General features: G+C 38.2%; 1 protein-coding gene across 8 annotated transcripts in view; it reads right to left on the bottom strand.

Annotated features, from left to right (window-relative positions):
• MACROD2 (mono-ADP ribosylhydrolase 2) overlaps positions 1-14,770 on the bottom strand; it is an 866,413-nt gene that overhangs the window by 681,076 nt on the left and 170,567 nt on the right. For all 8 annotated transcript variants that reach the window (XM_083858375.1, XM_083858373.1, XM_083858372.1 and 5 more), the window contains exon 4: positions 5,204-5,233. In XM_083858375.1, the coding sequence (XP_083714501.1) occupies positions 5,204-5,233 (30 nt within the window). The remainder of the gene's footprint in view (positions 1-5,203; positions 5,234-14,770) is intronic.

The following is a 14,770-nucleotide window of genomic DNA, read 5'->3' as shown; positions in this document are numbered from 1 at the left end:
ATCTACATACCTAGGCTATGACGCCGCAGTGTACAAAGCAACTGAGAGCTTTTGAAGATAGCTGAAATCCCAGATGAAGCACATTTGTTCCATGGAGCCATTTGTTGTGAGCACGCCCCAATCTGACAAATGCATTTGACATGATACAAGAACATGCCAACAGACTGGCATTAAAAAAAAAAAAAAAAAAAAAAAATTACAAAATAATAACACTTATTTTCTTGATGAAAGAATCCTGCCAGTGCTCCTTTCCCAAACTCCTTCTTCTCCCTCTCACGGGATGCATTCCGTGTGGTGCGCACGTCATGCACAAAATCTGAACTTTGGATTTAAACCCCTGCTTCACTTGCATTTAAATTATGTAAATATCAAACCCAAGCCCTGTGAAATCCAAAACAGAGAGCATCTAGGCCTGGTTTAGGACAAAACAGGCTTGTCTTCTTCCTGTTACACATTCTGAATGGGCAAATGCAGGACAAGTCTGGAATTTAAAGGCTTCTGCTGTTATATACATTGCTACAGGGTGCTCTGCAACTTGTCTCATTCCTGCCTCCAGTTTTCTCTTGTACAACTTTCACTTCTCAGTGTCATTAATATTCATTGGGTAAACTGATGTCAAGTTACTATCAAGAAAGTGCAAAACGTCTTTTTTTTTTTTTTTTTTTTTTTTTTGCTAGAGATTTAACTATCAGAAGATGGCTGGACATGGCGAGTAATGTACCTAAGACACAGCCATGACAATAAAAATTTATCCCTGGCTAAGGGGGACGGATGTCAAGGTATTTGTGTCAGCTGTTCCTTCCTGACACTACTGACTGGATAATCACTAGATTTTTTAGCTCATTAGCTCACAATTAATTGACAAATAGACAGGGTGGCTGGCAAACAGCAGCTGACACATTTGAAGGGACGCAACTCCAGGATAAAAGCCAGTCTGTGGTAATTTCTTTTGAGAGAAAACACTCTTTTTTGTCACTATTATAATGTAACACCGTTATAAAAGCAGCAAATCCCAAGTTCAAAATGGAGTCTACGCAATGAAGGACAGAGAAACCCAGCTCCTGCTGTGACCATGAACACAAGTCCCCCATGCCATAAGAATTGTTTAAACTGGGCCTACAAACTGTATCTTGGCAGGGCAGACAGGTAGGTCTGGTCTTAATTTAAGATATGCTAAAATACTTATGGCTATATGGGAATTAATTTTTTTCCATGCTTGCAAAAGCCCATGGAAAAAAATAGTTACACTTGGCCAAAAAAAAAGAGAAAGATGGAGAGAAACAGAAAAGCAGACAAATCTTCTAGGGCAACCAACTTAAACTGGGTGTAAATGATGCTTCCAAGTGACTTCAAATATAACCTCAAATATAACCTCTCTGAGTTTGTCAAGACAAAATTACCCATTTTAAGTACAGAGCTGAAAGAAATTATGCTCATAATAAATAGCACACACTAAAAGGTGATGTCTCCTTCCCAAATTCTAGCGTAGGCAACAAAATCTTATGGGGGTAAAAAAAATCCAAAATTAAATATACCTTCAATTTGAGGTCAAAGAAATCAAGCCAATACAGAAATCAGCATGCAACAAAAATGTGAATACAATCAGCAAATCAAGTACAGGAAAAACGAACCATGAGGGAGATAACTGAATGCTAGGTGGGAACAGCAGCACACAATACCCAAAGAAAAATCTCCACAGACAAAGCCATAAGGGAGGACAAGCCCCAGCTCTTGCTCACTTTGCTTGAATAAAGTACATAAAATCATATGCTTTAATTCCTTGAAACAAATGCAAAATAGTGTAAAGAAAAAAACACTGCCATGCAAAATAGGGCACTTAGATTTCTGAAGTCAAAATCCATGACACATTTTTAGAAGAGATTACTTTTTCTCAAAATACCAAGTGTTTTTCTTCACTCCCTCCAAATGCAGGTAATTTTCTTCACAATTTTCACCTTTGCACTGTTGAACATAATGGGACGAATAATACATGATGCACAAATAAGTTATAATGCTCCGTGCAAGTTATGAGCAGTGAGATGCTGAATGCGTGATAAATCTAGCCCTGAAAGTGAAATATGCTTCCTAATTAAAAATCAATTATTAAAAACAGTAAAGAATGAAAAAGAAAAAAGGCTCACTCACCAAACTCATAATGAAATCCTGGAAACTTCAGAGTTATGTGAAAAGCAGAAAGAAACCTTCAACATCTATATTTAACTAAAGACTCCACTGTGGGTTTCTTGATTTTATGATTAAACAGTTCTGTGAAAAATTGTTTCTGGTATCTTTTGTGCTTTTATCTCTTCATTCCAAATGGTCATGAAAACAAACAGACGGCATTTAAAAGGGGACTGCAAGAACAAACCATTGCTCTGGCTCTGGGAAATCGAAGTACAGAGATGCCCTGATGTGGGTCCCAAGTGACACAGGGATGACCAGCAGCCACCCAAAACCAACAGCCCCTGAACTCGCAAGCAAGGGCACAATGTTCACCCACAATGTTCTTGCCCATTGAGTTCCTGAGCAGGTCTCTTCCAGAAAATGGTTTTAACACCCAGAGAAAGTAATTTCCAAGCATTAGATCAGGATGTGCAAATAACTATTTCCAATTAATTTGCATTTAGCTGTGAAAAGATATCAAACACAGAACAGCTCAAAAGCAGCTCAGAATCACAACACCTGTTGCATAAGCCTGGACAAGAGGAAATTTCCAGTTTTCATTTTCTGTAAAACTAAGACATGTATTCATACCTCCAGCAGTGACAGAGAGATTAAATTAACGAGCACTACCGAGGAGATCTGAATCCCATTATTGGAGAAACTACACTGGTATTATGCATTATCATAAATATTCAGCATCTGCAATCAAAAGAAGGCTTTGGTGTTTACGTTTATAATAAAGTTTTAATAATTCACTATCAATATTTCACGCAGCATGCTACCATCACTTTCTTCTGGATAAAAGAAAAAATACACCCAGAATTTAAAATCCACAACCATTCCACTGGGAATGAAAGTGCCTGTGGAGAGTACCAAGCTATTCTTCCAGAATCCAGGGGCTCCAGGCTCCATCTGCCTGTGGCTGGCCAGGGATGCTGACATTTATATACTCCACACACTTGCTCTCCTCCAAAACATGCATCCTGTGGTGCCTGTCCAAAATCTAGAGTTCTTCAGCAATGAAATCTCAGGATTTTTATTCAGAAAACTTGGAAGCCCCAGGTGAGTGTGCTCTGAGGACATCAGCTGCTCTACCCATGGGTGCCAGATGGCACTTCCACAAACACAGCCCCCTCGGCCATGAGCAGTCACTCTCTAAGCCATAAAAGGGTCAAATTTGGTATTTTATATACCAAACTATTCGGTATTTTGCCTGATCCACGAGCAGGAGGGTGCACTGTTAACCTTCCAGCAGAGATCAAAAGCTGTGGGATTGGGGTTCTGGCCATGGGGGCTGCAGCAACCTGTACCTGGAGGAACCCACTGGTGTCCAAATCCAACCTCCCACAGCAGCTTCCTCACAGCCCTGAGAATTTTATAACGGCAGTAAAAGCCCCAAAAGATGTCAGGGCAGGAGGAGAGAGGGAGCAAAGGAGGGAGGGAGAGAGAAGAAGATGAGGAGAAGGGGCAGCAGCACCTTGGGCTGCCATCACCTCAGCCTGCCATGAGGGGAGAGAACATATTTTTAATTGCCACTTTTAACCCATAAAATACAAGGGAAATCCCAACTTGACCCACAGCACAGGCTCACCCCATCTGCTGCAAAGGGAGAGCCACATTATCAAGGGCCACACTGAACAGACATCAACTTCTGAAGTACAGTCCAGCTGAATAAATAACACAGAAAGTTAATAGCCAAATCCTTTCAGCAGCAGCAGTGCTCCGGGAACCTGATTGGAATTTGAACATTTGCATTGATTTATTTTTTTTTTCGATGCTACCAGCTGGGAGCAAGTGCTGGAGAGGAGGTACAGGAACAGCTCTGCAAAAACAGGAACAGCTAGCAAAGGATTACCTCCTAAAGGATTATCTTTTAAACAAAGAAAAATTTGGTATACTGCAAACAACTAACTCAAATCAAAAGAAACAGATTAATCCAACAGGATTAACAGGTAAGGCTGCCCTGTACTTTAAAAGTCCAGACACAGAGCTGAGGAACGTGAATGGTTTTATTTAGATGATTTTATTTAGTAGTCAAGCACCTTTCCATACTCCAAAATAAGATCTGTTTGTTCAGTTAAAACAAAAGCTTTGACGACTTATCTTGTGGCCTCACAAGCAACAGAGATCTCCTGTCTTTTTACAGAGCCCTTTCCTTTACCCTTACATATGTAAGCTCTGATCAGAGTTCTTTTAACTCCCACCAGGAAGGAAGATTAGTTGCTGCCTGTACTGCTCCTGTGCTGTGAAATTTCCAGAACTGAGCTCTCTTACTTCCCTCTGGGTGGCAGGGAAAGCCACTGAAAACTGAGATCAAGCTCTTTATGGGTTTGTCTTTCCTGAATTGTTACCATTCATGTGTATTTGACGTGCCACAGTATTACAGTAACACCAAGAAAAGTAAAATAGCATCAATCTACTGAAATAAAACAGCATCCATGTATTTGGAAGCAATACAATGATATGTACTTGAGCATCCCTGCCTTACCAGTAGAGATGTTTGTAGTGTCTCTGACCTGCACCAAAGATTTGTATTGAAATCCACTTGACTGTTTTGGCAAAGAGAGTAAGATAAGCAACCAAGTTTAAACCAAAAAAAAAAAAAAAAAATTTTAAAAATGCACAAAGATAAAGCCCCACTCATTTATTAAAATTACATTTTACTGTATTTTGATATTTCAGCATTTCTGTTAAAATTCTTTATTAATCACACATTTGCAAGTCCCCTGGGGTAAATTAAAAAGCCTAAATACTTAAAAACACAACACAGCATAAGGCAGCAGTTCCTTTATGTTTCAGTCAGCCTCACATGTGTCAGCCCCTACTCTGACCCAGAGGTGAAACCAAATTCAGCAGCAGTTGCAAACCTTCTCTCTTGATGATAGGAAAGATTATCGACTTTGGTGAAGTTTTCCATCTAATAAATTTGTATTTCCAGCTTTTAAACTAATATTCTTTCATAACCAACTAACCTCTGCATTGGTCCAGCATTTATTTCAAGTTTGTTTAAGAATGAATTAAGCATTAAGCAGAGACTCACCTCCTCCACCTCCAAGAAGGCTGGAATTAGCTGTAAGAGAAACAAAAAGGGAATTGTTAGCATTGAGCTTCCTAAATATACATGGAACCAAAACAAAAGATGTTTCACAAGATTTTCCATTGTTTCAGTAACTTTGCTACTCTTCCCTCACCCGAAAACATTTCATGCAAAAACAATCACTTATTGTAAACTACAATTACAATCTTTACCTTTGCAATATCTTTGAAAATGCAAGCTAATAAATAAAACAATAATACAATTACTAAAGCTAAGGCGTTGAATAGGTTATGAAATTACAATCCTGCATTTATAATTCTATAAACTGTATTCCTTTGTGATTACCAAATGAATTCAAAATTTTCATTGTAGAGAAACTTAAATAGACTTTTGATGCAACTTCTGATTATCTCTCCTTGTTTTCTACGCCATGGGACCTCCAGGGATGACGATGAGAAATCCTGGTTCCATTGATGTAAAAGGGTTTGAGCAACTGAGCTGGGATTTCCCTCAGCAGGCTTAATTGACTCAGCACTGTAACCACCCAGTTACCCAGGCCAGAACTTGATAAATCACTTATGGAAAGCAATTTTCAGAGCACGGTGATACAAGATGGTCCTTCAAATTAAGCTAGCACAATTGGAGTCATGCCAAATATTTTCCTTTCACTGCCTAGGCAGAAACAGAAGGAATGCCTAAGCTTCTAAACCTGTCCTTTAGATGTGTGGGAAACAAATCCTTGTTGTATGAGAATATATTTAAAACACAGTAAGACCATAAAGGAGATACCACAGGTATTTCTTATTATTTCCTGATGACTAAAGAGCAGATACCCCAAACCATGCCCTGCTCCAGGACAAGGGTATATAGCAAGATATACAGAATAAATTAGGTATTTTCTGTATGTTACTGTTTATACTGTTTTCCTCTGCTTCTTCAGTAGAAGTCTGTACACAGCAAATTCCCTGCTGTTGGGGTTTTTTTCCATCACTTTCTTGAGAGTTTTACATAAAGTGACAATTATCTTTGTTTTCTTCTTTATCAGATATTCTACAAACACCTTTGATTTAATATCCATTTTGAGCTCAAACATTTGCAGGCATCTTTCCCTGACACTTCAGTAAAACTGCCTTCATCAGAAAGCCAGATTTTCCATCACAGCCAAGATCTGGGTTCCCAAGTACTTCTACATTACTCACTAAGTACTTCTACATTAGTGAAAATACAATGTTCTTAAAAAAAAAAAAAAAAAAAAAAAAAAAAAAAAAAAAAAAGTAGCTTTGTATCCAGCAGAGCTGACCATATCAAATCAAAGCAAACTAATTATTTACTCATCCTAGGATTAGTTGTCCTACAGTCTCTGAGGAATCATGGAAATCAAGACCTAAAGAGGTGTCCTCGTGCATTTTTCTCATCCAACTCTGGTTCTAATACCCTGGAACATTAGATAAAGGAAAATGGGACAAAACCCCTTTTTTTTTTTTCTGAAACAAAGTGATTTGGAGCCATTTTTAAAGAAGTGCTTGTTTGGAGACACAGAAAGGTTGGAGTGACAGACACAAAATGGAAAACTTTAAAAAACAACACCACCATTATCTATAAGTGATGAACATCTCTTGGCTATCCTCTCTGTAAAGTGCTAGCAGGGAACAAATACTGCCATTATATATTGCCTCTGACAAAGATACAATGATGGTAATAATAAATGTGTGCAGACATGTTGCAAAGAACAACAATCTTGCTATATTTGTATTTATTCTTGCCCTGACTGAAATTCACTATTAAACAAAGAAACAAATAAAACCAGCCTCACATATTTTTACAGCTGCTTCCAAAGACCTCCTGTACCAGGTAACATCACTATCCCTGCAGTAAAAAGTACTTATCTGCTATAGAAATCAGCAGAGTTCTTATCAGAAGAAACTAAAAGGAACCAAATGTCATCTGCCTGCTATTCCAGCTCATCTTTTTAGCACTGTAGAATACACCTACAATTAAACTATTCTAATCCTTACATGAGTCACGTTCTAGGATTTCAGTTATTATGTTCAAGAGACTGGAGACACACAGCTAAAACCTGTTACCAAAGTTTCCAGTACTAAAGAAAGTTTCTTTGGATACCCAGCCAACATCCCCATTGCAAACTTTCATTCAATGGCTTCTCAGAGAATTATGTTTCTCTCATTAAGTTTTCCTGACAATGTTCATCTTGCCAATACTTTCCAAAAACTTCTTAATAACATGTAAGTCATCACCACATACTTCTCTATAGAAACAGTAAAAACAGTTCAAATGGATTTTTGGCTGCAATGCATCTACTACAGCTATTGAAAATGCAATAATAATTCACAGGCACTCTCTTAAAAAAAAAACTTTTGCTTGCATAATAGAAGGAAAATCATTTTCTTGTGATTCCAAGAAAGAACAGGACTGATTTATATCTACAGTTCCTTTTCTAGAAAGATAACATGTCAAAAAAGCAAAAATCTTTATTTTCAGATTTTTCAGACTCTCCCTGAAAGCTCCAATAAAGCACACAGTCTCTTTCCATATTCGGGAAAGCCTTACCACTACAGAAGTAACTTGTCACTTGGCACCTAATGAATCTTCTCCCACCCAGAGGTCAGCACAGCCCCATGGCTGCACCACGTGCTGTGATGTTGGAGCAAGCACGGCCTCTCCTCTCAGTCCCTCAGAGCTCCCAAACCATCAAGTCTTGGAAAACACTTTGGAAGCTGCTCCTGCTGCAACCAGCAGAAGGTCTCAGGAAGTTTTTAACCTCCCAGCTTGACAGGGTCTGAACTGCCCCACGGGTTATACTCAGGGCATGGCCAACCTTACACCCTGTGCGTGTCCCACCCCTGGCAGCATTCCCAGCTGGCCTGGATGGAATTCTGAGCAACCTCATCTAGTAGAAGGTGGCCCTGCCCACGGCAGGACAGATGGAATGGGATGCTCTTAAAGGTCCCTTCCAAGCCAAATCACTATGATTCCACAATTTTATGACTGCAGGTTGTAAATCCATCTTGGCTAACCCCCTTGTCCTTATTTCTCTTTTCCAGAGCTGCACAAGATTGTCAAGGTACAGGAGAATTGGGGTGGGACGAAATAAGAAGACTGAATCACTACCAAGTTACCAAGGCAAAGGAAAATAAAGCAAACAAGAGTAAGAGGGGGTCCAAAGAAATGTGAGTAAAGAATTCCTGCACCTCATTTCAGACTCCCCTTTCAAAGTGACCTGCCCAAACTCTCTGAAATTGCCTCCTTAAAAACTATAGTCCACAATAGACTCCTGGCCATTAACTCTGAAAATCTATTCACAACACAAACTTGAAATATTATTTTAATACATACACAGAACGGTCAGGCAGCCAGCAGACTACAGACTGCCATGCCTGACTGAAATACAAGATAAGGCTCCATCCAAAACATCACTGGCAAGAGGCAAGAGAGGTGAGAGTTCATCTAATCTTAAACATTTTTGCCTACATCAGTAACAAAGGCTTCAGTAAAAAAAAAAAAAAAAAAAAAAAAAAAAAAAAAAAAAAAAAAAAAAAAAAAGCACCCCCCAACCAAAACAAACAAAAAAAATAAGAGCACCGTATCTGGGGACCAGTTCCTGTGGTGTCCTTTAAACAGTGGCTTCACAATCACACAGATTTACAGCTCTAGAGATGCTGTACATCACCACTGCTTTAAAAGGAGATTTGAATGCTGCATTATGAGAGACAGATCTCATCTTCACAGTCTGTCTCAGTGCAGTGAACAGAAATACATCTAGAAGTGTTAGGATGGCTTTCAGCCCTTTAGCTCTGGGTTTCTTTTTAATAGGGACATTTGGACCATTAGCAGAAAAAGTGTTTCTACAAAGTTCAGCCACATCTCTAAGAAAAAATTCTACTCTAAAAAAATCACTTCCACAAAAAAACAGTATCCAAAGGCTAAGGATAACAATTTAGCCCTTAATGAGATGTTTATAGCCCCAGATTCAACCAGAAATTCAGTATTTCAAATGACTTAAAAACCTCAATGGACTAGATATATATGCTTTTTAACAGCACCAGGACAGCCCTAGTAAATAAACCCAGTGAACTGGGTTCTCAGGGTCTGCTGTACCCTGAGAATTCAACTCTTGCTTTAAGAAACAAAATTCTTTCCAAAAAATGAGTGCAGGGAGAGAAAGGAAAAAAAGTAAAGAAAAAAAAAGACCTGGAAGGAAAGAATTTAAAGTAAGCTTAGTTTGCTCATTATGGAATACCCACAATGAAAGCTCAGGTTACTAAAGTGTACAAATTTTAATAATGAATATACCAGCACATTTAACAAGTAAGAACTGGACATCAATGTTTTAAATCTCAGCCTTCTAAATCAGTCACGTTGTATCACTTTCCAACATTTTTTTGACTGAATAGGCAGACCAGAAACTCTGGTGTGGCATTAATATTTTCATCACTGTTCTCTTTATAACAACATTCTGGCCAAACAGTAAGGTTATTTGAAATTTAGAGGAAAGCAATTGAATGCTGAAGAAGTTCACCTCATACGAAACTGAGAATCTGCCAGCCAGAACATACAGAAAGTGCAGAAGGATGTATGTACGGGTTGATTAAACAGGTTTTTGCAGGCACAGGATTATTTTTTCTGCTGTCAATTCTGAGGAATTTAGAGAAGAGGAAAGATGTGAATAGCAAATTTTGTGATATCTCTGGAGATAACACACTTTTAGCTTTGTTAAAAACATAGCTGACTAACTGGTTACTTTTTGTTGGCATATACTCATCTGACAACAATTTAAGAACATAAATTCTTCTGGGAGCATGTCTTTGTCAAGTATTAATGGCACTAGTAACTTAAATTGACATCTATGTCATGCAGCCATGCATCTGTCAGTATAATAAAAATATACTTTTAAAAGATTAGTTGATATTGTCTGACTTGGCAGCAGATGTTTGAGCTTATTTTGATGTAAAAAAGATTGAATATTTTTGTCAATACTTTCTAATTGTGAAATTTATTCAAGGAGACATCTTTATAACTGGCAGTATTGTAAGATGCAAGACATTCTATTGCCTCAGACACCATTTTTATTCATCAATAAAACATCATAAGAGGCAGCTGGTGAGCAGAGTAACAGTAATTTACGGAATGGGAAGCTACATTTCTTCTACGTGTTTTGTGAGACATCCTTACCTGTCCCTGCATTTCGCTTCATCTTCTCTCAAGAAACCAGAGAGAACAAAGAGGAGTGAGATAACAGCTGCACCTTTGTACAACCAAACATTTTTAGCCAGAGATGTGTTTGGGTGCCTTAAAGTAGAAAGCTTTAGGGCTTAAAGATCATGAAGTCATTTTGCAGCAGGTATATTAAATAAAACAGTCACCACTCCATTTAAAATGCTTCCCCCCATACCAAGCCACAGCAACCAGGAGAGGTAAAATAACATTAGAACAACAGACTGGGCCAGACTGGCAAAGTTATGTCAGTGGCTAATGATGCAAAGCAGAGACTACTGGAAATTATCTACTACTGGAAATTAGAAAACCACTAGGCCTACAAAATAAGATTGACTTAAAACACTGAAGTTACCATACCCCACAAACAGTTCCAGAATACAATTGGAACAATCTACAGAAGATTTCTACAAACAACTTGCTCCTCTCCCCAGGTTTGCCTACTTTTAGTGTGTGATCAAGAGCACATCATACTCTCAATACACACTCAAAAGACTTCAGCTTCATGTACTAAAAAAAAAAAATCTCCTCTTCTGCCCATAAAACCTCTCTGTAAATAGAAGCAATGATCTACCCAGTCTCATTTTATTCATAATAGGAAGTACCAACTTTAAGCTCTCTTTCTAAAAAGCCAAGATCCCCAGAAGCATGACCAAACAATTCAGCTCATGAAGTTTTCACTATCTTTGTTTTAGCAAAAACAGATGATGTGGGATACTACAAAAGGGATTGAGTTTTCCATGTCTCAACTTTTTTTTTCAGATACTGAAACTGCACAGTACAAATTACAGTTTAAAAAAAATAATAATAAAAAACACAAACAAAAAACCCCCACCCCTAATGTTAGGCTTTGAGCAATTAGAAGCACAGGTTTTGTATTTGGAACCAATAAAATACCTTTGTGGCTCACTTGTCACAACCTGTGATTTTCTCTTCCCCCACTCACAAATTCTGTACAGAGAACAGATTTTTTAAACTGAGGTTTGCTAATGTTGCAAATAAAGTAGTCATTGTCTCTAATTTCAGGCTTGTAAAGGTTATGTCAGAGGTAGATTAAGGGGAAAAAAAAAATCAGCATACTAGTAAGTGCTCTGGAGTTGATCCTGGCAAGGAAATTGCCTTCACAACATTCTGAATTCAATAAGGAAACAATAACTGTCATAAGGTCTCAGTTATTTTTCTTCTTCTAATACATTACCAACTCAATACATGATGTGCATTTATGCAAGAAGGTTATTTTTAAAAGATATATATTACATCCATTAAGCTTAATCAGTCATATGCAAAGCACCTCTGAAATCTGATATGAAAAGTAAAAAAAAACCCCACCAAATGCACCAAAAACCCAACATAGGCAAGGCAGCAGTCAGCAGCATGGGACAGGAATGAGCACACAGCTATCATTTTCAACTTGGCCTAATCAGAAGCATAACTTCAAAGCAGAGGGAGCAGAATGACAGGGGTTTTTTACCATACAGTGAAATACAGTAATTGCTTTAATGCAGGGTGAAAGAAAATTAACAGAAATTGAAGTTGACTAAAACATCCTGAGAAAAATCCATGAGAGAAGGTGTTCGGCCCAGAGTACTTCCTAAATGCTGCTGTATAAACTTCCAGATGCTCTGAAGTTTTAGGCTGCAGCTTTACAAGAAGCCTAAACTTTACAGTAGCCTGAAGACTCCACCAAAATTGCTTCTTGGTGGTCAGACAACCACAAGAAAATTAAAAAAAAAAAAAGTAACTTAAAAGAATATCCCAAAAACCAAATTAACTTGGTTTTTAAGAATGGTCCCAAACACAAACTACACAAAACACTTCCAGGTGAAATTCTTGCAAAAACAGCAGTTCATACTTTCCTACCAATGAAATTCATACTTTCCAGTGGTATAAATTTCACCTAGACAGGACAATCTGTTCCAAAACAAAAGAAATAAAGTGATGCAGGAGAAGGTTCCCTGCCAGTGCCTCAAGAAGGGCAGTTAGAAAATCTGTTTGAGGAGGCTGATGTCATCCTGGGGAGATAGAAAACTACAGACTTGTTGAATCAGAACGTGCAGTTTGAAGGGAAGGAGTCAGAAAAGGCTGGAAATGGCTGCTGAGCACAGAAAAATTCATGGCCATGTTTGGTGTGTGCCTCTTTGCAGAAGCCATGCTCATTTTCCCCATTCCTCTTCCTTTTGGGAAACATCAGGAAAAGCCCAAACCAGGAATAATTTCATTCTAAAACAAATAAAGGGTGATAAATTGTCACACACACACTTGTGGATGATAAAGAGATGAATTAAGATTTCATCCATTTTGTGCATCAGTTTGTGGTTTGCTCAGCCATTTTAAAGTTGCTTTCTAGATCATGAAGGTATTGAACAACCTACCTGAGCTGAAGTGCAAAGCAACAGGAACATCTTCCAGCACAGAATAATAAGGACAAAAATATTCAGGTCTACTAGAGCCCATTCTTCATCACACAGTTTAGCCCATTTGTGTGGTTTGTAAATGTAACATTAAAGGGAATCAAAGTGCTGCAGTATATAATTAATCCATTTAAGTAGAATCATCATCAATATTTAAAAGCCTATGCAAAATAAAGTAAGACGTGGTCCAAGGTTCTACTGGCACAATTAGAAAAACAGTTTTGGTAGTAATTATTCCAAAATAATTGGTGAAATTTGTATAACTCATGCATCTTTCCAGTATCCCAAAGGAACTAGAATATGTTATCTGGAAAACAGGAAAACAAAAATCAGAGTGAATTTCTTCAAGCTTGTGTTGCTTTTGTCTTTTCAAAATTGCACCAGCTTTGAACCTACCAAAATCTACCTGTATCTTATGATCTTTTTGTTCTATTTTTTAATTTTTAAAACATAGCTATGGTACTTAAGGTATAGCTTATCGCTAGGTTTCATTTCAATATTGTGCTACCAAAAAACTGCCCAATATTTGACTTCTCTAAGGAAAATGTCAGCTTGCAAAAAGCTGTAATAAAGCAACAGCTACCTTCTGAAAATTAACACAAAGTCAAAAGGTGAGAAAAACTAACGTATTTCAGTCCTGAAACATTAATATTCAACATTCAGGCTTCGAATCAATTTTAAAAGCCCTAATTTGTTGGAAATCAAAGACCACTGCTGAAAAGAAGCTACCTGGGGCCTTGTCCTGCCAATTTTTCCATGGGGCAACCAGCAGGAAGAGTTTCCCTGCAGTGCAGGCACATCCCACACTGCTCCTGCTTTACTCACAGGCAAACCAAGCAAGGGTAGTCATGGCTCCAGCTGCAGGGCCACCTCAGTGGGTGTATTTTCAACTCAAAGCACCACATGTCCACACCACTGTGTTTTCTTAGGGTGGTAACACTCATGAACAATTTGGTTTGAAAAAAAATAGAAGAAGAAGAAAGGCACGCCTCGTGTCCTACAAAACAGAAACAGCCCTGGTGTTTTGGTTTGGTATGGTTTGGGTTTTTTTCAGCTGCACAGACAAGACTTCACTTGCAACTTTTGCCTCCAAGTTAGAGGAAGGCAAGCTGTTATTGCACTGTTTTTGCAAGAGCAGCCTGGAAGGAAGATTTTGACAATGAATTACAAGCTCCTGCAAACAACTAGCACAGACTTGTAGGAGCTGAAGAGCCTGCAAAGCACTGAAGTCGACTTTAAAATGTGTCCAACTGGGTGAGTGCAACATGCTCTGCACATGATGGTGTTGCATCACCTCTAATGATCCTTTCTTTATATAGCCTGAAATTAGAAGCAGCTCCCACTGTGGTCAGTGGGAGCCACATTACAGAAGAAACAGAGAATCTGGTTATGTATTCTAAAGTCGTGGGGGTGTTGTTTTCAAACATAGGCCCAAACTGTTCCTATAGGGCTAAAAATTTGTGTAACAACAGTCATGTATTCCTTTGTAAGGGAAAGTGGAACTTAGTAACCTCAGTATTTTGGTCAAAGCAGGAATAATACACTATGGTAAAATATGGACTGGACATCATACACTGCCCTCTAAGAATATTGTCCCAAATATTTCTGCATCCTGCTGTCAAATATACTATCCATACTTTATCTTAACTGTCTGTTTCAAAAAGCTGTAGCCTAAAAAAATCTGGAGAAGACCATAAAAGATAGTAAGAATAAAGTGTAGCCATCAACTTACTCTATCAGAGACATCAGAAATTGCCCCTTTTATGATAAAAGTAAGTCAGCTTAGGTCAGATCAATCATCCCCTCCGTTTTACTGCTCTTGGAACGTACAGTCCATGACACATCTTAAAATGGAGAAACATAAACTAAAGTTTGAAAAAAAACCACAGTAAAAAAATACTGTTAGCTTACCATTTTCACATTCCAT

This window comes from Zosterops lateralis (assembly GCF_965231275.1).
Source record: "Zosterops lateralis genome assembly, chromosome: 3".
In the NCBI taxonomy this organism is placed as follows: Eukaryota; Metazoa; Chordata; class Aves; order Passeriformes; family Zosteropidae; genus Zosterops; species Zosterops lateralis.
This window is presented reverse-complemented; position numbering and strand designations above follow the sequence as displayed.